Source organism: Mustela erminea, chromosome 11, assembly GCF_009829155.1.
Source record: "Mustela erminea isolate mMusErm1 chromosome 11, mMusErm1.Pri, whole genome shotgun sequence".
In the NCBI taxonomy this organism is placed as follows: Eukaryota; Metazoa; Chordata; class Mammalia; order Carnivora; family Mustelidae; genus Mustela; species Mustela erminea.
Window position 1 is genome coordinate 80,957,077 of NC_045624.1, and position 24,076 is coordinate 80,981,152.

At 35.2% G+C, this 24,076-nt stretch overlaps 1 protein-coding gene across 1 annotated transcript in view; it reads left to right on the plus strand.

The window, feature by feature from the left end:
- The window catches only part of HGF (hepatocyte growth factor), a 102,449-nt gene extending 95,941 nt beyond the window's left edge, over positions 1-6,508 (plus strand). Inside the window, exon 18 of the mRNA XM_032304977.1 lies at positions 4,906-6,508. Within this exon, the coding sequence (XP_032160868.1) occupies positions 4,906-5,004 (99 nt within the window). The 3' untranslated portion in view covers positions 5,005-6,508. The remainder of the gene's footprint in view (positions 1-4,905) is intronic.
- Positions 6,509-24,076: the final 17,568 nt, after the last annotated feature.

The window sequence follows — 24,076 nt, forward strand, 5'->3', positions numbered from 1 at the left end:
TCTCTGTTTAATAAGTAAATAAAATCTAAAAAAAAAAAAAGAAAAGATTTAAAAGAATATTGTTAACATAAAAACAAAGTTTATGACACAAAAATATGAAGGTGATACTACTTCACCCACTCAAAACTAAAAAAAAAAAAAAAAGAACAAAAATTTTTAATATTTTCACGTGTTACTAGCCCTCACAATGTCCCCTCATCGGCTGAAAGTTCCATTTGGAAATGGGAGTGCTAAGGAGGAAAAAGACGAGTAAAGTTTATAAAAGAAAAGAAAATGAAAAGGGGAAAGGAAAGGAAAAGAAGGAGCTGTGGGGAAGTTTTCTGGGGGTCTTTACATGACCCAAAAGTAAAGTCAACAAAAAGATCTAAAGCCTTATTCTTTATTACCCTCTTTCCTTTTTAGTCATAACTATCTGCATTTCCCAGATCCACTCATAATCACCAAGTGTAATGACTCATCCTAAAATAAATAAACATAGAGTCTGAGCATAGATCATTGGCATTCACAGTCAATATTCCGTTTTTATTCTTTCATTTTCTCCGTCCCTTTTTTATTTGCTGCCTTCATCAATTATATCTTAACTGTGATTCAAAGTAACAGGGAAAAACAAAGCTTTCTCTGTATTAATGTCCTTCTCTAACGCATTATAACACTCTTCTCAGCTTCAAGGGCTTCAGCATCTTTCCATTGCCAAAACTTACAGGTGAACTTGGCCGGAACTTTGGCACAGCAGCTAAACAGAAAGAACTAAAGCACCAGATGGAGTTACAAAGGCAAGACCTTAACCATCTCCTTGAGATCACTCCTTGGATGTGTCACTGTCTAAACCAAATGTATCCAAAACTAAACATCAATCCCTCCCCTCCCTTCAATATTCTACTCTATAAAAAGCACGTTATTCTGGTTTACCCAAACCAGAATACAGAAAGTTAGTTTTCAACTATTTACCTTTTACCCATTTCTCCCTGTCTATATCCAAACACATTCCAAGAGAACGATTTTATTTCCTGCATAAACGCTACAGCATTCACATGTCTTCATCTCCAGTGGCTCTTCCCTGACCCAAGCCACAGTTCTCCTTTGCCTTTATTACTACAATAATATCAAAGCAATTCTTCATATATACTCCAAACCATCTTCTATTCAGTTTCTAAAGTACATGTTTTAAAATAGAGCTATGTCATTCTAGTGCTTAAAAGCCCTCAGTGATTTCCCATTGGCCTACTGATAGCCATATTGACTATCCTTGACTGTTCAACAGTTCAACGCATGCATCACCTCTCTTCCTTTTGTCCACTACACTTATGCTATTTCAGACTTTTTCCATCCTAAAACAAGGTTAGGATCTTTCCTTCCTCGAAGTCTTTGCATCTGTTGTTCTTTCTGCCTGGAATTACCTCTTCCCCAAGCTGACTAATGCCTATTTCATCTTTCAGCTTAAATGTCACTAATTGTCCCCCCACCCACTCTCCTGACCCAGTTACACACTGCATATTTGAAAGTATGATACACTTCTATTTCAGAACATTTACCTCAGTTAATCAAATATCTATCTATCTATCTATCTATCTATCTATCCTGTCAGAGAGTAAGTTCCATGAGAACATGGGCTAGGTCTAGGTTCTTCGCACATTTTCTCTTTAGTACTGGTTAAGCCCTACATGGTAAATATTTGTTACATGGATGTATTAGTAATTATCAATAATTATCTGCTTACAAGTTTCTTTTTTCCCCCTCTCTGTTCAATTCCAAAATATAATGATATATACAATCTCTCAATTTTATTCACTACTGAAATAGTAATATCTTCAAATTCTTTTCATGGTAGTGTTGGGAAGGTGGTTTCTACCAGCTTTTGTCATACATTTTTGTTTTATGTGAGCAAATAGTTATTAATCATTTACTATGATTGTGCTAGGTACTGGAAATGTGATAGTGAATAAATAAAACTTGGTCCCTACCCTCATTATAAATACAGACAAATGTGGGAGACAAGCACAAAACAAGAACGTGGAAGTGGTAACTGAGAAGTGCAAAGAGCTTCTGGAACATACAGCAAGATTTGGTTGAGCTTTTTGGCTCATTTTTCCTTAATCCTCTATATTGTTGTAGTTTTAAATCCTGGCAATGTGAATATTATCTTCCTATTTTTTGAACACTTCCATCATTGCATTACTAATTGTTTAAGTTTAGAGTTACTTTCTTTCATCTTCCCCTTTCTTTGTTCAATCCAGGTTCCTAATCTTTTAAATCCTGCTCCTTCTTCCTCGCATTCCCAAGAAACTTATGACACTTTTAGTAGATTGAGAGAGGTTTCTACATTTATTATCAAGAGAATAACATAACTTCTCAAATGGTGAGACACTAGCATTTTTTTTAAGATGAAATTATAAAGGTTTTTTTTTTTGCTAGTGCAAGACTGATAAATGTTCCATCATTGTTAAGTTTTTAATTATATTTGAAGATGATCTAATAATAATAATAATACATAATGCTTATTCAGTGATTTCTTTTTGCCAGGCTCTGTTTTATGTCATTTAATCATCATTACATTGTTAAATAGGCAAGTTTTATAACTCTATCCATTCTAGAGAAAAGGAAGTTTTCAAATAATTTGTAATAAGAACACACTTGGGCATATTTTTAATATTAAATCTGCTTGACCCTTTCCTTCCATTCTGTTGAATGAACATTTAATTTAATTATTTTCCTGAAAAGTAGGGGAAACAGGGAAACTCTTATTTAAACAAGAAAACATTGCCATCATCTGTGCAGGATATGAACAAGAAGCTATTCAGAGGTCAAACTGTTTTTCAAGTACGCCTGGCCCAGAGTTCTGTGAGGCATCAACTAAAGGACCATGGCCTCCTCACCTTCAAATATGACTAGCTAAAGTATGAGTTGCTTGTAATATTAATTACTGTGGAATTGAAGGTTAGGAAGGTGAGGGGGCTAGTTTAGAAGGGGAGGATTCTTTATCTTTGGCGGGACAGAGGGATATAGCTTATTGACAGAGGAAAGCAACAAGCTTGTGAGATAGAAATAGTATGAAATTTAGAAAAACGTATAGCATGGTAAGAATTCAAAGGGGGCCCATAAAGGGGGAGACAATCCCAGAATTTATTCTGAAGCAAAGAAAAAAAAGTAATGGTGCCTGCCCTTTATTGCAGATACTTGAGGGTGTTTTATGAAAGAGGGAAACACCTTCAAAGGCCATTATTATAATCTTTTATGTAGGGCCACTTCAGTCCCAGAAAAAAATGTGATTTACCTATTTATTTTTTGCATTATATTATATGAAATCAGAGGTTTTAAAAGTTTCAAAGACATGCTAAAAATCACCTACTTGATTTACAGAAGAAAAAAAAAAAAGAAAAGTGGATGAGACAAATGACTTGTCCATGGTCACACAGCTAGAGGCAGAACTAGTCCTGGAAACAAAATCTACTCCTTTTTTTAATTCAACACCTTGGTTTTATTATTTACTTATTTTTATAAACTGAGATCATAAGTATAAAGTATGTAAGAGTTAAAACCTCAAAAGAACAATAGTACTTAAAAAGAATTATACAAGAATAGTTAAAAAAAAAAAAAACTTAAAATGTTGCTCAAGCAAAAGTGAGGTCCAGTTTACTTTATAGCCTAAAGGGATGTGGACAAAGGCCAGGCAGAGAAAGCCAATCCCAGGTAGAGATCTAGCAGACTCCTTCATAAGGAGCGAGCCAAGGGGATGTCATTTGACTTCCTTCCCCTCTGTAGTTTGTGATCCGACTCCATCCCTGACTGGGAAGGAGCCTTCTAAGGACAAGTTGGAGGATTAATTTTCTCGCAAAATGGAACAATGTTAGGACCAGCCTTCCCAACCTGTGGGGAAATAAACCTGCTAGAGCTAACCGATTCAGCAATCTGCAAGATCTCCTGACCCAGAGACAATTCTGTTTTTCAAAGCAGCTTCAGAACAGTGGATCTGCTGAAGACTAGAATTGCTTACAATTCCTTAACTGTGATTGTGGAACCTGTGACTTTGAAACTGTAGCTCTAAGTTTCCCAAATACGGGGTTACACGTTGGGATTAAAGCTTATTAAAGAGTACTTACAGTTCCTGATACTAAACACATGATCTGTATATTACTCAGCCACCTACATCCATCAGTTTGAATCTTTTTTTTTTTAAAGATTTTTATTTATTTATTTGACAGACAGATCACAAGTAGGCAGAGAGGCAGGCAGAGAGAGAGAGGAGGAAGCAGGCTCCCCACTGAGCAGAGAGCCCGATGCGGGGCTCGATTCCAGGACCCTGGGATCATGACCTGAGCCAAAGGCAGAGGCTTTAACCCACTGAGCCACCCAGGTGCCCGCATCAGTTTGAATCTTTAAACACTGTCTCTATGTACCTTGGAATATCATGAGCGTTCTCAGGATATTTACAAGTCTAAAAACATAATAAAAAGCCCACCTTAGTCCAATGATCCTGTCTGGAAACTGTAGCATCTTTCTTTCACGAATGGTTCTGATGGGGAAGAGGCAGGGTTGTTACGTGGTCTCATTTGAAGTTTTATCTTTTTAGCATGTAGTTAAAAGTATACAGTTGCATGAGGCTGAGTTTCATGGATTTTTTTCTTAAAGACAAACTGAAAAAAAAACTGTGTTTATTAGCTTCACAATAAAGTTACATGCATTTAAGTCAATTGAATTTTTTGGAACTTTCTTACAGTGTTATGCTTCGAGTTTAGTGTATCTAGAGTCCAAAATTCTCTCCTGGGTTTTACTCAGAAAGACAAACACCCATATGCCTCTCTCTGCCCGGATGTCCAATAGGTATTTCAAATAATTTCTTCCAAACCCAGGTCATGTGGTTTCCCTTTAAACTGATTTGCCTCTAATAGCTTTTGTTTTGTATTCCAGTTGTGGCAGCACTCTCTGAAAAGGACGGAAACTCGAGTGAGAGCAGTGATCCATCCCATCCTTCTCTCCCTTCTCAGCCCAGACGGCTGGGTCCTCTGATTTGGGTGCCTATTTATGCTGTGAAAATCATCATTCGTCTTCTTTTTTTAACCTCTTTCCCTGGGTGAAGCCCTTGTTATGTTCCTTGACTGATTTAGTGTCCTAAACTGCTAAATCCACTTTGGTTCTCCTCGAAACCGTCATGGTCTGTGTTGTTTCCGTGATCTACAGAAAAGACACATATGAAACACGCAGGCCACGCCTCCAGTCAATATTTGGCTCTCCATCTGCCAGAATACAGACCCCAAGCCTCTTAGTGACCTCAGAGCTCACTGAATACCTCTTCCCTCTTCGCTAACTGGGCTTCAGAGAAAGAAATACCATGTTAGCTGCTTGAAATAACAGTGATTTGTTTCATTGTTTGTTTCTTTTCATTTGTTCCTTTGTCTCTTGCCTTGATAACTTTGTTAGGGATGTTCTGTCTTCCTGAAATGGTTCTGCCTCCCATCTCCATTTTTGCTATATTCTACTTAAGTTTTTGAGTTTGACCCTAGGTGTAACCTCTTTTTGGCCTTTATCCCAACCAGCTGGCTGGCTGGATCCCACGTTCTTGTTCAGTTCCTGCCAGCCTGATTGTCTGGGAGCAAAACACTGCTCTAGATCTGTTCCATCTGTTTTTAGATGGATATCCTTAAAGAACCTATTTTCCTTGTAGCAACAGTGTGGGGAGATAACAAACTAGTCTTATTATAATACGTACTTAAAGCAAGTATTGATATAATTCTATAACTCACCTAGTGATAGTAGCATTATATTGAAAGGACAGTGCAACGTTATGTGCTAAGTATTTTCCTCAAAGTTGTGAACAATTGTGAATAGTTAGTACGAAGGGAAAAAAGACTTAAATATTTTCCGCAGAGGTGTAAATCGCCTTTATCACAGGGTTTGCTACTGTTCCCCCAAATCCATTCCCCACTTTCTCCTTAGTTATAAAATCCCCAGTATATAGCTGGGCACATAGAGCCTAAGAGGCCATGTATCCCAGGGACCCTTTCAGCGCAGTTTCCCATGTGACCGAGTTACCGCCAAGGCTCTCCCAGGAAGCGTTACTAAAGGGAGGGGGCCCTCTGTCATTTCTTCTTCCTCCTTCCTGCTGCTTAAATGTATTTTACCTATTGTTATGTATACATTTATTGTAACCAATTTTGTATACTTTCTGAGAAGAAAATGTACAATGGATCAATGAGTTTTAAAGAAGACAGGAAAAAATCAAAATATCTTGTTAAAATTAGGAAGACAAAATTATATTTATCTCGTCATGAGTATTTTAGGTAATACTCGTGATGTGAAGATATACTGATAGTTATGAAAGAGTTGGATCTTATGCAGGGCAGAAAGTGGAATAGTACATTTTAAGCATATTCTACTAATGTTTCAATTTAAATTAACATATTTATATTCTTGTGATAAAGAATGCAGTACATTAAAAAAAAAACACTAAAAATGCTAAAGCCTGATTATTCCATGGGAATTTCTTATATGGATTCTATGTATTTGTGAGAAAGGGCGTTTTATTTTACAATGGCCAAATTCTTAAGTTAAAGTGTATATCTAATGTAATGTCTGCTTTCTCATTTTTAAGTAGACATTTTATTTGGAAAATATTTATTAGTTAATCTACTTCTAGATAATGGTGTGTTATATACCCAAAATTTAAAACATCTTTATTAATGATAATAAATAACAGTTAATATTTTTGAGGGCTTTCTATATGCCACTATACTAAGAAATGAGTATAGATTTCTAATTTCATCTTCAGAACAATCTGTATATCTTCCTGTTACCTAAAAGTTAATGGAATGTTAAGTACCAGGTGTGGTGATAACTATTAAGGAACTGCGTCTAACTCGTGCTCTTTACCACAGATTTTTTATTTTGCTTTGCCATGACAAGTACTTTATTCACATTCTTTAAAATATCAGGATGAGGGGTGCCTGGGTGGCTCAGTGGGTTAAAGCCTCTGCCTTTGGCTCAGGTCATGATCCCAGGGTCCTGGGATCGAACCCCGCATCGGGCTCTCTGCTCAGTGGGGAGCCTGCTTCCCCTTCTCTCTGCGTGCCTCTCTGCCTACTTGTGATCTCTGTCTGTCAAATAAAATAAAATAAAAATAAAATATCAGGATGATATAGCTAAAATATTTATAATGATAGATATACTAGTGTTTTTTTTTTTAAAGATTTTATTTATTTATTTGACAGAGAGATATCACAAGTAGGCCGAGAGGCAGGCAGAGAGAGAGAGGAGAAAGCAGGCTCCCCGCTGAGCAAAGACTCTGATGCAGGGCTCCATCCCAGGACCCTGGGATCATTACCTGAGCCAAAGGCAGAGTCTTTAACCCACTGAGCCACCTAGGCGCCCCTATACTAATGTTTTTGCTGTATTTGTATGTTCTGTCTTCCCGGTTTTCAAATATATAATTCAAGGAGTTAATTCATTTTCTGCTTGTTGATATTTATGGAAATTCCTTGCAGCAAGACAACAAACCGTTAATGTAAGAATGTAAAACTTGACCATTCTTGAAGTTATAATATTTGTTAATTAATTTAACCTGCACGTATTTACTGAACAGATGTTACATGTCAGGTACTTTTCTAAGCACTAAGAACATAGCAGTGAATAATTAAGGCAGTAAACAAGTAAAGGAATTCAAAAAAAAAAACAAAAAAAAAAAAAACAAAAAAAAAACCACAACAGTTGTTTTAGGAATGAAAATAAAAGAGTAGGGATATAATTCAGAAGAATAACCTGAGGTTTTAGATCTATGATCAGGGAAGTCATCTTCCTAAAGATCACATTTGAATAGAGACAGAAAACATAACAAGGGTGAAAAAAACCCAAAAAACAAAAAAACAGGTTCCATGGGGAGGGACATGCAAATAAAAGACATGGAGTGGCCCCTGCTTGGTGAAAGAAAGTGACGAAGAGGTCTGATGTCTAGAGGAAGGTCTGAAGAGCAGTAGGAGATGAGGTTCAGAGGTAGACAGGAGCCAGATCGTATATTCGTATATGGAGAGCTTTGTAGGCCTTGGTTAGGAGGTTTGTTTTATTTGATTTTTCTTTTCTAAATGTACTAGGAAGCTCTGCTTACTCAGTCTGATAGAAAAGCCTTAGTCTGGACCACAGCCAGTCGTCACTGCAGAAAGGACTTAAAGTTGCTGCCCAGAGGCAACACATATCACTTCTGCATTTAGTTCATTGATGAGTGTGTGTCATGTAGCCAAGTCTGCATCTGTGAGACAGACAGAGTAATCCTTCCTCAGGGAGGGGGAGGGAACATTCGTGAGTAATAACATAACTGACCATAATCACTGTCTGTGTCTTTGACAGTCCTTTGGACTCCTTGAATAAATTTCATGTACTTCATATAACAAAATTTAAATCATAACATTTAAAAGATACTTTCCCAATTTGAGGAAGAAAAGTTCCACCTATTTCACTGAAGCAAACAGATCCACCAAACAGGTTGAAATCTCCATTTATTTAAAGCCCCAGGGCACCTGGGAAGCTCAGTCATTAAGCATCTGCCTTGGTTCAGGTCATGATCTCAGGGTTCTGGGATGGAACCCCACATCAGACTTCCTGCTCAGCAGGGAGCCTGCTTTTCCCTCTCCCACTCCCCCTGCTTGTGTTCCCTCTCTCACTGTCTCTCTCTCCGTCAAAAAATAAATAAAATCTTTGAGGAAAAAATAAAGCCCCAGAAAAGGAGTTACTGGATTACCCAGATGACTATTTCTGAAGCTCTTTACACATATAATTGAATTGCCTTTAAAATAGGGTTGCATGAATTTAAACTTCCATCAACTACATATGAAAATTTAAGTGTCATCAGAGCATCACTAGTAGTTGGTTTTCTGGCTTCATATATTTTAGTTTCTTCATAGAGTATAACAGGGACACTTTCTTCTGCTTTGGCTTCCAAGAGTAGCTAGATTTTGGGTATAAGTCTGTCTAGCTCTGAAGATGGCCCTTTCCATGCCCTCTCCACTAGCAGTAGATATGTGGGGTAAAAAGAAATAAAGCTTTTGTCTGAGAAACCACTAGGATATTCATGTTGTTTATTACCATGACATTACTATACCTAGCCTATCTTGATTGATAGAATTATGCTTCTGAGGATTACAACTAAGATACACTACAATTCCTACATGAAGGTCAATAAGTACCAGCACACAATATGCATTAAGATCCTATGACAATAGAGATAGAAAAAAAGATTCTATGGAGTGAGAAAAAAAATGTTACTTCCACATAAAAGCCATAATTAAAATTAAGATTGGCCAGGACTTTGGTTTTTTTTTGTTTTGTTTTTTAAGATTGTATTTATTTATTTGACAGAGAGAGATCACAAGTACACAGAGAGGCAGGCAGAGAGGAGGAAGAAGGCTCCCTGCCAAGCAGAGAGCCCGATGTGGAACTCGATTCCAGGACCCTGAGATCATGACCTAAGCCAAAGGCAGAGGCTTAACCCACTGAGCCACCCAGGTACCCTGGCCAACACTTCAAATGAAGACATGTTGATTACAGTTGACCTGCCACTCACTCTATAAGCAAGTCTGGTTTAGGGCAGGGTAAGTGGTATCAGGAATTTATTTATTACAAGTATTATAACTGATTCTTGAGATTGTGACCAAGAAGGCTAATTCACCTAATGTAAGGAAATAATTACATTATGGAAGAAATAAATGCAACTATGTTTATCAAAGTAATTTTATAATATTTAAACACTGCAAAATGTAGATATCCAGTTTTACAGTGATGCATAGTACAAATTCAGATACATTTTACTGCCATTAAAACATGTTACATTGCTGAGGTTACATATAAAATACTTGTGCTTACTGTGAAAATAAAAGTGAGAAAGTAAACTGTAGAACGGCAATAAACCAAAATAGCAGCATCTATAATGATAAGATGATAGACAAGTGATTTGAAATTATTCTTGTTACTTTACTAAATTGTATATGCATGTACCCACATTTAACACAGATAAAAATAGGGGCAACGTGTTTGGCAGATAGTGTTACGGGTGAACCTAGAAGGACAAGATTCAGTTGCGGGAGAAAGTAAATTAAACATGAAGTATTGGATTAGCAGGTAATTTGAGTTTGTTTGTGTTTTTCCAAATGTTCTCTCTCACTCTTGGGTGTATCTAAGTAGAAAACATAATATATACAAATGCAAAATGTTCACGAAGTGTTCAGAAGAGAAAATCTGTATTCTCCTCTACATGAAAAATAGCACTTTTCCCTTTACCATTGCCAACGTTTTTTGTGTGACGTAGAATAAAAATTTTTATGACTCCATATTAAGGCATTTCAAAATCTTCTATTTCGAATTTATGGCCTGAAAATGACACAGACTTTCTTAATTCTAGCTGGATTCTCCAAAAAGTCTCTGAGCGGCTGTAGGTGCCATATACTGAAGTTTAGCTTTACACTATCTATCACCTCGGTCCCTGACTACCTTTGCTTCTCATTCTGTGTAGAATAAAGGGTGTGATTTATCTTTATTTACTTGAGAGCCTCACAGATGGCCTCTGCTGTCCGTGCATGGCAGCAGCGTTGGTAGTCAGTAACCACACGTGAGTGGAGGCATACCTCTGTGTGTCTCTTCAATTACCCTCCCCTGGACTTTCTCAACGTCAGCTTTATCTTCATTAAGGTAGAGCCACCACTTCCGCTTTGGATTTTTGTGAGCTAGGTCACTGCATACAAGGAACTGGTATTTTGTTCTTTAATACTATCTTTCATGTATTATCTTGGTGCACAATAAACAAATAGCTTGTTGAGGGGTGTATGTGTGTATGCATCGCTAAGTTTTGTGTTTATAATAAAAATGTAACACATGCCTATAGCTACGAAAAATGCAAAGAATGCCAAACAATATAACACTATAAGCTAAAATTGAAAGTAACACATCATCATAGAAATATCAATGGTCTGGCATAGATCTTTCAAATAGGATTCTATTTATAATAATATATATTTGTTTCTAAAATTTGATCAGCCTGTATGTATTATTTTGTAATCTGTTTTGCATGTTCAACACTATGTCATGTGCATCTTTCCATGATCATCTTTATAGGCCATTTCTCTCTATCATATCTGAAGCCATTCTATATTTCAGTGGTCCATACAGAGGTCAGCATTCCATTTGAAAACTATTATTTTTGGTGTGAATGGATATCACATAACTTTATTTTTGTCATTAAAAAAAAAATCACACTGCTTAATCCCTAAGATTTCCTGATGGCACTTTCAAAATGAGATTTTTTTTTGCCTTTTCTTATAAAACTAACATTAATAAACACTTATTTCCATTTAAACATAAAAAGAAAGAGAAATAAAAAAATTTGTGTCATACGTGCCAGAATCAATAGTAGGAACTTTAAATATATAAAAGTGTACATTATTTTTTATCTTTGTAATCCTGTGAATAAAACCATTCGTGGTAAAATATTTTTTGGATACCTACCATATGAACTTTGTCCAGCTATCACTCAAGTTAGATATGTTGTCATTGTACAAAATTGATATGATGATAGATGATTATATGACATGCAATGATATACTACCATTTTACAAAATGGAGGGAAAAGTGGTTCTAATGATTAAAAAGTAAGGGTGATAAATGGTTGCCAAAGTATTTGAGCATGGCTCCATAAATACGTTTCCTTTATTCTTTCCATTATACCATGTAATGTCACTTACTTAAGTGTATGTCATGAATAATATTTGTTTTACTTTGCTCCAAAATTAATATTTCTAAAAATAAAATTTAGTAATCCTACTTAAGTACCACAATGGCTTCAAATTCTCTAAAGGATCTAGTCTTAAATCATCAACAATGTTTAAGAGCCAAACTTTTTTGCTCCTGCTTCCCAATTCGACTATTATGCTGACCTAATTTTCATTCAAACCAGACACATTGTTTCACAACTTTGCATGTTTTCTCAGATGCTACCCCACCTCACTTCTACAAATGTTGAATTCATATTCACATCCCATTAAATTGTCACCACCTCTGGAAAGCCCTCCTAAACTTCCTCATAGAGTAATCACTTTCTACTATGATCTGTTAAAGTAATTTGGACATGCTTTTACCACGATACATGTCATAGTATCATATTATAGTACAATTATGTTTATATTTCCACTAGAACACAAACTTTTGGAAAGTAAGATTTGGGTTTAAGGCTTCAGGTTGTCTCCTCCACTGTCTAACACTGACCACAGAATTAGTTACCAAACCTATAAAGAGAATATTGATCAGATTTCATGTAAATCTGCATTTTGAAGGGAGGGTATTTTTGTATCTTGTGGATAATTCTAATCATGGTCTAAACTTTATCACTTTTGTGGCCTCTTCCCCTCTAGATATGAAACTTATTTTTAATGAAGGATTGACTTTCAGTTTAAGAAATCAGTATTTCATTGGAAAACAATTTTATGATAGTATAAACACAAATCCAAAGTGAAGTTTCTCATCAGTTGGAGGCAACCTCCAAATACGAGATATTATTGAAAGGAATTTCTTGTATCTCCCACTGGAAAGACTCTGCTTCTAAAATCATAAGAAATGGATGCTTATAAAAATTAATCAAAAGACCCTCAAATGTCAGTGAAATCCAGTAAAAGAGACACCAGCATGACTTTCCAATGTTAACTTTACCAGAAAGACGAGTTTATAAATAGGTAAGGTGTGGCTATCATGAAGCAACAGCAGGTTCTTGTGCTTTTAAGAAAGGTCAGAGGAGTCTTCCACCCATTTTCTTGGCCAACAAAGCAGTACACATGCTTTGGACCTAAAATTGTGGTAAACTCTGGCAATATCTGTTGGCTTCTTTGAACTGTTGTACAGTGAAAAGAGATTTCTATCTTACATTCTCACCTTCTTCATATCTAATGGACTCACTATAATTTAAAGGTTGGTTGTCATTGTTTCGATCTTTCTCTCCCTCTTCCTCTTTGCAGGTTAAGATCCTAGCTGAGCCTTTCAGTTCTCAGACTACCTCTACAAAGAATGCTTTTACTTCAGTTATTTAATGATTTCAGGTCTTTGTTAAAGTACAAAGCTCTCGATGAGACCTTTTCTTGTCCATGCTATTACACACTGTATTTCCATCTTTCTGGCTTTCCCTATTGTTTTTCCCTGCTTTATTTATTTCCACTTACTACTTATGATCATCCATCAGACTAAAAATCTAACTTAATTGTTAATTGTCTCTCTTCTAACAAAAAAATATAAACTCCAGGAGGTAGAGAGGTTTATGTTCAATCCTGTAATTCTAGTACTTTTCAAAGCATAGATAACCAATATCTACTTACCAATGGGGGTAAGTGGATAGTACCCCCAATGGATAGTACCCCCCCATTGTTAAGTAAATATCCCCCCATTGGTAAGTAAAGTGGGCAGAAGGTAGAATGTAAGCCCAAACTATATATTCCAACTCAGTTTCACCAGAGCTATCCCTTGAGATTATGGAATCCTGTCTCAATGGACACTTTAATCCTCACTTTGTTGCCATTCACTAAGAATAATTCCACAGGGAAATGCACATAGTAGTGGAAGACAAGAGGTTAGTTTTTATGAGCAGGAGAAATATGGTTATTTCTTTCTGCCTAGACTTAATATCAGTAAATATCATCAAAATCCCATTAAAACCAATTTCCCATTAAATCTAATAATAATACACAAGTACCTAATAAATGTTGGCTTATTCATAATAATCCTGATTTTTAAATTTTATTCACCTAAGTCTTTAGAGAAAACCAATAGTATGAGAAAACTATCAACCTATTAGACTCTATACATTATTTCCCATATATAATTCCATAAAATGGGGACAGTAATAAAATCCTTATAGGGTGAAGTACTTGCAACTATGTTCAGGATATGTAAAGTGTCCAACATAAAGATAACTAATTTTACCACCATTACCCAAATAGTTCCAGGCCTTGGTGATTCTCTTAGTGTTTATCTTTTCTGTTTTGTTACACTTATAATGATGGATGGTATTCTTTTCCAAGTTGTTCTTGTGCCACTAGTAGTACAGAGGATTATTTCACATGGCATGGAAGAATCAATCACAAAAATAAAGTTAGTTACTTTATTTTTTTAATTTTTATTTTTTTCATTCTGAATGAATAGGCTTGAATTTATTTTATTTTAATTTAATTTTTTCAGTGTTCCAAGATTCATTGTTTATGGACCCAGTGCTCCATGCAATACATGCCCTCCTTAATACCCACCAAGGGCTCACCTAACCCTCCATCCTCCTCTCCTCCAAAACCCTCAGTTTGTTTCTCAGAGTCCACAGTCTCTCATGGTTTGTCTCCCCCTTCCCATTTCCCCCACTTTACCTTTCCTTTCTTTCTCCTAATGTCCTCCATGTTATTGCTTATGCTCCACAAGTAAGTGAAACTATGTGATCATTGACTCTCTTTGCTTGACTTATTTCACTCAGCATAATCTCTTCCAGTCCCGTCCATGTTGATACAAAAGTTGGGTATTCATCCTTTCTGATGTAGGCATAATACTCCATAGTATATGCACCACATCTTCTTTATCCATTTGTCTGTTGAAGGGCATCTTGGCTCTGTCCACAGTTTGACTATTGTGGACATTGCTGCTAGGAACACTGGGGTGTCTATGGCCCTTCTTTTCATTACATCTGTATCTTTGGGGTAAATACCCAGTAGTGCAATTGCTGGGTCACTGGGTAGCCCTATTTTAAATTTTTTTGAGGAACTTCCACACTGTTTTCCAAAATGGCTGCCCAACTTGCATTCCCATCAACAGACTGATTTTTAATATTAATGCCTTGTATACTCCATAGATTTTTAGGCTTGAACTTTCTTCTAGGTATTAAAGTGTCTTCTTAACCAGTTATATTAGGGTCCAATTTAGTCATGTCAGAATCTCAAATTCAGTTAACTTATTCAAAAAGGGAACATTTATTATCTTATTGTATTAATTATGTACTGCCACAATAATGCTGTATCTTGATGGGAATATAACACTAATGTATTTTGCTCTCAACTCTGAGTTAGGCAAGTAATTCTACTGATAGGAATTGGGTTTGGCTAGGCTAGCTTGTGAGTCTGAGCTGGTGGGGGGCAGATGGGTTATCAACTGGCTAGGTTGATGCAGCTCTTCTCCATGTGGACTCTTAACCTTTAGCAGATTGGCCTGGGTTTGTTCTAACAGGAATGGCAAGGTTGTAAGAGAACAACATGCCCTATGTCTCTTGAGGCCCAGGCTCAAAACTGGCATACAGTCCCTTCCACCTCATTCTGTTGGCCAAAGCAAGTCACAAGGTTATCCCAGTTCAAAGATGGAGAAATAGACTCACTTCTTAATGAAAAGGACTGAAAATTCACATTGCAAAGGGCACAGGTAAAGGCAGAGGAAGATCTGCTATAGTCACATACATAAAGTTGAGAAATGGGATTGGGCTGTTTTCAGAGAAGACTGGCTATGAAGATGTAACTCTACTGGGAATGAGTCCCTCTCTTCCTCTCTTCAGCTTCAATCTATAATTCTCAGGTAGCTATTCCCACAGGGACTGGTTTTAAGGTTGCAAGTAGCTTTGTCTTTGCAATGAAAGTAAATTCTTCCCTAGCAGCAATTGATAAAAGAATAATAATAATAATAATCTGGGGGTAAATCCAAATTTCTTCTGCAAGGCATCTGTACCTATTGCTGGCCCTTTCACCATAGCCGGAGATGAAGGATATTATAATTAAAACAGCCAAGGTAGGTTAGGAAGCTCCTTGCTCCCAGAATCAGAAAAAAAGCAAAATGTGATTTTACTAAAAGGGGAGGAAGAGTGATGAGAAGGCCAAATTAACGTGCCCTTGGTCTTGTGCAATTCAATTCCTTCACATCCTTATACTCTACAGTATCATAGAAATTTCCCAATGACAGATCTCATTGTGTTATTTCCTAGCTTAAATTCAGTATTGTTTCATTGACTAAAGTTAAATACAAACTTTTTGGTATGATTTGATGTTAAAAACTCTTCTCAATTTGTTGAGATAGATATTTGAGCCCTAGTGGCCTATTTGCCATGACAGAAATTTACCATGCTATACTGCCAAAGGTTCAGTTAAATTAACTTCATTAGTAGGCCCAAGTCTCTATCTCCTACATTGTTTGCCACCAGACCATTTTAGCACCTGGTAAAAGTCACGTTATATTTTGTCCCCAAACTCTTAATATCTTCCTATGATTCAGTGCCTTTGATTATGTCCCTTAAATAGAATACCTTTCCTTTTTTCATTCTTTATTTGGTATAGTCCTGGTTATTTTCCAAGTCCTAGATTCAATGTCTTTCTTTCCATGAATCTTGCCTTATCCATAAATTGATCACTTATTTTTCTGCCATAATCCCTACCTTACTACGTTCTGATTAATTGTATTTTTTTAAAGACATCTCCTCCCTCTGGAATTCTTTATTTGTTGTCTTTTAATCCTCTGTGCTTAACATCATGCCCAGACTATACCATCTACACAATAATTACCAAGAATTATTTTGTCTCTAATAATTAATAGTTCTCAGTAATTTATTTAAGTGTATGTAAATGTTAGTGGCTGAGAAAAAAGGATACTATGTAGATATCAACAAATCTGCAATCTTCTTCTGTCAAAAAAATCATTATGTTTTAATCCTGAGCAATAGACTAAAAATAAATGACTGTTTTAAAACACTGTCTTCTTCAAAAACCTTTAAAAAACACCTGAGTGTAATGAAGTTCAAAACCAATTTATCAACTTTATCTTTAAAAATTCATTATTTTATTAGTTATGAAGTATTCTCTTTTCTTGCACAAAAACTGTGCCACTATCTTTTGAAATTAAATATCTGATGTTTCCTTCTTGGTGTAATTCAAATGTATCCTGTTTCTTAGTGGAGATAGACACATTTTTACTTTGTTCTGCAAAACCATACAGCTAGTGATAAATGAGCAGTGTCTGTGGTTACATTTGTTCTTATCTCTTTTGAAGCAGAAAATCTGGCAGTCTCTTATCTAAACTTTAACAAGTGCAGATAAACTTTGATAGAAAAATGTTTCTGGACTGCCATCGCTTTTAGCAAGAGTAAACAATTTAAACTAAAAGCAGCTGTTTGATTTTTTCCAAAAAATAAATCTAAAAGTAAAATTCTCTCCAAAGAATGGCATATAATTCAATGTAGCTTTCAATCAAGTGTAAATGCAGCTATACAGCACATTTATCTGTTGTAAGTATAAGGCCATTTTATTAAGCTCTTTTGGCTTTGGAACTAAGATGGTTATTGCAATAATGTCCAGTTTATGCTATTATTATGATCAAAGAAGTGTTGCTAATGTTGTAGTCGCTATTAAGCTTATAAGCATTCTTTTTTTTTTTAATTTTTGTAACAATTGACAAATCCATTTGCTGGATTTTAATTTATGTTCCAGCAAACAGGAGCTCCCCCAGAAAGTTCTTAGAGTGTATCTTGACTCCTTGGAGGAAGGCAATTCAAGAGTGGAGTGTCTGTTTCCTTTCAGAAGGGCTGCAAAAAAGAAAAAAAGAAACCCAAGGAAGAAGAGAAAAAGATAAATTCTAACAGTGATGAAGGCAGCAAATAAACAAATATTTCTGCCTTACGAGGGCCAGAAGTGTATATCTTAAATTTTAAGATTGTCATTTCAATTTGTTATCCTTGGCTCTAATTAGCTCACTGCTCTGATTTTCCTGATTGAATTGCAGGCACAAATTGACTTATTTCCTTTCCTCTTCTGCCTTCTCCTCTCCTCTCCTCTCCTTCTTTTTCCTCTCCTTTCCTTCATTCTTGCGTTTACTTTTTGAGATATTTTAGCAACAAACTTTTCATTTGCACAAATACTAGGCTGATATGTAATGAAATCCAGTATGTTTTCAAGTTGCTTCATTAACACAACAAATTTCTTTCCTTCTTCCTCCCTCCCTCCTGCTCTGTTTCTTCCTTCTTTTCTTTTTCTTTGTCAGGACAAAACATTACCATAGTTGAGCAAAACTTATTTTCCTTAGGAAATAAATTTTTTAAAAATGTATGTATATATCTTAACTAAGTCATATTAAGATCAAGTGGTAAATTAAGCTAAATTGCCTTAAACCATAATAACACAGGTATATATGAACATATTGTAGGTTCAGTTCTATACCATAAGAAAGTGAGTCAAAGAATTTTTTGGTTTCCCATAGCATATAAAAGTTATGTCTATAGTATACTCTTCTGTATAATAGCATTTTGTCAAAAAAATGTACATACCTTAATTTAAGAATACTTTGTTACTAAAAAATGCTAACTATCATGTATGTGAGCTTTCAGCAAGTTGAAATCTTTTTGCCTTGATGTTGATGGCTATTCACTGCTTAGGGTGGTGGTTGCTGAATGTTATGGTAAATGTGGCAATTTCTCAAAATAAGACAATGAAGTTTGCCACATGAATTGACTCTTCCTTTCACAAATGGTTTCTCTGTAGCATGGGAAGCTGTTTGATAGTACTTGTCCCACACTAAAACTTCTTTCAAAATTGGGTTCAGGGACACCTGGGTGGCTCAGTGGGTTAAGCCGCTGCCTTCGGCTCAGGTCATGATCTCAGGGTCCTGGGATCGAGTCCCGCATCGGGTTCTCTGCTCCGTGGGGAGCCTTCTTCCTCCTCTCTCTCTCTCTGCCTGTCTCTCTGCCTAGTTGTGATCTCTTTCTGTCAAATAAATAAATAAAATCTTAAAAAAAAAAATTGGGTTCAATCTTCTCAAATCTTCCTGCTCATTTATCCACTAAGTTTTTGTAATTTTCTAAATCCATTGTTGTCATTGCAACAATCCTCATAGCTCTTAACTAGGAGTAGATGTCATCTCCAGGAGCCACTTTCTTTGTTCATCCCTAAGAAACAACTTCTCATCCATGGAAATTTTATCACGAGATTGCAGCCATTCATTAACATCTCCAGGTTCAACTTTGATCTTACTTCTCTGGCTGTTTCTGCCACATATGAATTTACTTCTTTTACTGAGGTCTTGAACCCATCAAATTCACCCATGGAAGTTGGAATCAACTTCTTCCAAACTCTTGTTCCTGTTGATATTTTGACCCCCAAATAATGAACGTTCTTAGTGGCTTCCAAAATGATGAGTTCTCTCCAGAAGATTTTCAGTTTATTTCAACCATTAGCAGAATCACTATGTATAGCAGCCAGAGCCTTACAAAATGTATTTCTTAAATAATACAAAGTGAAAGTCAAATTTACCTCTTGATCCATGCACTCCAGAATGGATGTTGTATTAGCAGGCATGAAAACAATATTAACCTTGCTGTATATCTCCATCGGAGCTCTTGGGTGACCAGCTGCATTGTCAATGAGCCATCATATTTGGAATGGAGTCTTCTTTCTGAGAGATAGGTCTCAATAGTGGGCTTAAAATATTCAGTAAATCAAGTTGCAAACAGTGGTGCTGTCACCCAAACTTTATTGTTTCACTGACAGAACACAGGCAGATTTAATGAAATTCTTAAGGGCCCTAGGATTTTCAAAATGGTCAATAGGCATTGGCTTCAGTGTTCATTACCAGCTACATTAGTCCCTGATAAGAGAGTCAGCCTGTTCTTCAAACCTTTGAAGCCAGGCATTGACTTGTCCTCTCTAGCTATGAAAGAACTAGATGGTGTCTTTTTCCATTAGAAGACTTTTCATCTCCATTGAAAATTTGTTTTTCAATATAACTGCCGTCATTAATTACCTTAGCTAGATCTTCTGGCTAACTTGCTGCAGCTTATACATCAGCACTTCCTGATTCACCTTGCACTTTTATATTGTGGAGATGGCTTCTTTTCTTAAATCTCCTGAACCAGCCTTTGTTAGCTTCAAACATTTCTTTTGCAGCTTCCTCACCTCTCTTGGCCTTCAAAGAATTAAGGAGAGTTAGGAACTTGTTCTGCGTTAGGCTTTGTCTTAAGAGAATATTATGGCTGGTTTGATCTTCTATCCAGACCACTAAAACTTTCTCCATGTCAGCAGTAATGCTGTTTTCTTTCCTTAGTGTTTGTGTGTTCACTGCAGTAGCACTTTTAATTTCTTTCAAGAACTTTTCCTTTATATTCACTGTTTGGCTCACTGTTTGATTTGGTTGAAGAGACCTAGCTTTTGGCCTCTCTCAGCTTTTGACATGTCTTCCTTAATAAGGTTAATAATTTCTAGTTTTTGATTTAAAGTAAAAGATGTATAAGTCTTCCTTTCACTTGAAGAGTTAGATATCATTATAAGGTTATTAATTGGCCTAATTACAATATTGCTGTACTTCAGAAATTAGGGAGGCCAAAGCAGAGGGGGGAAATGGCTAATTGGGGGCACAGTCAGAACACACACAACATTTATAGATTAAGTTCACCATCTTATATAGGCACAGCTCATGATGCCCCAAAGCAATTGCAATAATAATCCCAAAGATATGATCACAAATTACCATAACAAATATAATAATAATAATGAAAAAGCTTGAACTATTGCCCAAATTATCAAAATGTGACACTGAGACATGAAGTGAAAAAATGTTATTGGAAAAATAGCACTGACAGACTAGCTCCATGCAGTGTTGTTTGTTTAAAAAAACACAGTATCTGAGAAGTACAATAAAGTAAATCACAATAAGATGAGGTATGCCTATACCTAGGAATCATTTTTCTGTCGTTTCAGAGACTAGAAATCACTTGACTTCCAAGTTCCTTTAGTACTTTTAAACTCTTTCATCTTTAGCTTTAAAGCATAGATTTTTATCTTTAATTAACTCCAGAACTGACTTTAGAATTAGAGTTACATTTTTCTAGAAATTTGTAATGTGAGGATTCTGCACTGTGTATGTGTTTACCTTAAAATAATCTCTAATTTTAACTTTAGTGGTTTTCTTGTGTAAACTTAGCTGCTTCACCTCCTAGCCAATCTTTCTCATAGTTGATGTGATTAAATTTATCAGTTTGCCTCACTTTTGTCTTTTAGACTATAATCCTTCAATAAGAGTTTGCAGCTAGTATTGTACTTTAGTTGTGGTCCCATTTTTCAGAGAATAGAAGTAAACACACAATATATGAATTTAAGTAATACCACTACTTAAAAATTATGAAATATTTTTCTTGGACCAACTGTGCATTTGTAGTTATGATTGTTCCAAACCAAATTATTAGTGACAAGAGATAGAAGTGAAGTGGTAGGGCACTCTGATTCAGTAGGATTGGCCAGAAGTAACTGAAAGCTGACTGTAAGGCAATTAAATTTATGTGAGAAAAAGAATGCTAGAATCATTCCTTAAAGAGAAGTCTCTAAGATTTACTGTCACAAATATTGACGCTGTTAAAGTAATTCTCCTCCTTAAATTGTGGGATCTCCCCCAAAACACAGAGATTTGGTTTTTCTTAAGGTTTTGCCTCCATACATTAAATAATCCCACTCTCAGTAGGCATTAAAAGTACACATATTACTTTATCACGAATAGATCTTGGAGAGAAAAACTGGAAGTGGACTGCAAGTAAATTATAAGTAAATATAGTTAGTTTAAAAAGGAGTTTCATCCAACCCAGTGGATTGGCCAACATTCTCGTAGTCCTTCAAGCCAGTTCAAAGTTAAAGCTTGATAGAAAAAGGTACTTTTTATCAGTTACCATGTAATTCCTTGGATATAAACCATAACTACTCTTGGAAATGTTACAAGCTAATTGTTATCTTCTGAATAGTTGTTAACACCCAGAAATTCCTTGAACTAGACTCCTGTGTTAGCTAACATAAGACAATTGAGCAATATGATTCTTTAAACATTGATATTAATTTTCTTATTCTTTTCTTCTCCCTATGTACAAATTTTTTATTTATTCTTTTAATCCTAACTAGTTATCTTCTATGCTTATACTACTGTATCAGTTACACCCAGATAAAAACCCAACTTTAAATGACTGTCAAATGGCTACTTCCTGTCTTTTTACTATTTAATCTATAATTGATAGATACTTTAATGAATTGAATAAATGCCTTTCCTCCATGAAAAATGCAAAATAAAACATTATCATTCATACTTAACAGCACTTTGCTACTGGATTTATGTTGAGAATGGGCTTGATGACTGATGGATGCTTACAAAGGCATCTCGGTATCAATTCCACAAAATCAAAAATGGTTGTATTCTGTATGTGTTTTCCAACATTAAAATCAATAGACTTTAAATGATAGCACCAAAACTCTTTCAGCTTTATGGTTAAATTCATCATGGCCTGATAAACTTCTTTGTATAATTTAGACATTTTGCGAGTTATATACAGAGCTACTAACACTTCCCTAATTTTTTGTTTCACACTGTCATATCTTCTGTGGTTTAAAGTTCATACTTCTGACATTTTCTCATAGCACTTGAGAAGATCCAAAGCTCTTAACTGAGCACAAACTTACATCCAACTACTGACACCAAATGCAGCAACAATTCTGAATTATCTTTGAGATTAAAATTCTAATTCTTAAAAATTTAAAGTAGAACAATGACTTTCTCTCCCTTGCCTCTGTTACATATAGCATATTAATTTCACATTAGCAATGTATCTAAATGAAATATAATTATCAGAAAATTCAATCATGTCTTGACTGCTGTCCAATACCTGCCAGAGGCTCTTTTAAAACACTGACATTTGAGGACAGCCTAATGGACATCTTAACTATCTATTTACTACATTTTCCAAATTCTATTCCAGTATTAAGTAAAAGTACATTAAAAAAGTAAAGTAAAAAAAAGTAAAGTGTCTGGACCTTATGTCTTAGTCTTCTGTGTTGATTTAGTATCATACCCTCCACTTCATAGAATTTCTATTAAGTGGAAGAATTTCCATTAGAAATTTTCCTTCTGGAAAATTTAACTATGTAAGTTAAATAGGTATCACTGGAATAATTAAAATTAATTTTAAGATAACTTTGCTGTAGTTAAAGATATTTTGTACTCTATTTTTAAATGTCATAGAAGGTAAATTCCCAGTTGAATTCTGGGAAAAAAAATATATACATGTGAATTAGTATACTTTGTGAGTGATACAGTATTTGCTTTATTTGGCCTTAATTTTCAAGAAATGTATAACAATTAATTATCATTTAATATTGGTACTTTGTTTTTCTAGGTCTCGACAACTCCTTTATCTGTAGTCTTAAACTTATTTTAAAGTTTCATTTTCCCTTTTCCTGTATACTTAATTTTATACCTTCCAAAATCTTATTGGAAGATGTGGAGTATACATCATGAGTAAACTGAGATAAGAGAAATTCATGCATTGTGAAAAAAGAAAGAAATTCTGCATTGCAATTACATACCATAATTATTAAATAGCAACCTGCAAAACTTCAGCCTTGCTTTAAAAGAGGTGAGAGTCTTTGCCTCAAAAGTTTAAAATTATAATTTGTAATAATTGCTGATTTTTATTTTGGTAATTATTATTTAGCAAATGGAGAGTAACTGCCTTTGTCAATATATTTATTATATAAAGATTTGTGTAGAGAAAAAAAAAATCAGTGCTGCCTGTTGAGACAGGCAGTTTGTGGTGTGAATGTCACATAAATATTTAACAAAAGGAAACCCAAGGTCTCCGATGGACGTACATCTGCTACTGAAGAGTTGCAACTCACATATCACATGTTATTTCTTGACATATGGCATGTCAGAAAAGAATGTTAAAAAAAAGAAAAATTAAAAAATGTAAACTCCTAACAAAGCATTAAAATCATGTATATATAATAATACACGTATGTCTCATTAAAGAATTCTGAAAAAAAATGTCTCGAGTACATATGGAATAAGACAGCTGTTAGGTTGCTCTAAGGTTAAACAGATTTATAATATCTCCATTATACTCCCCACATGTTAATATCAGGAACTTCTAGGAATGATTAATATTAATGACATTAAAAAGAAACAAGTGTGTCTTTCTTTGGAAAAACTCAGATTTTGCACATAATTTTTGAATTGATTCAAAGTGTAAGAGTATGTAAGCAAGAAATGTTATTTTAGGCAAGACTGAAGAATGCTGAAAATAAATCCAAAT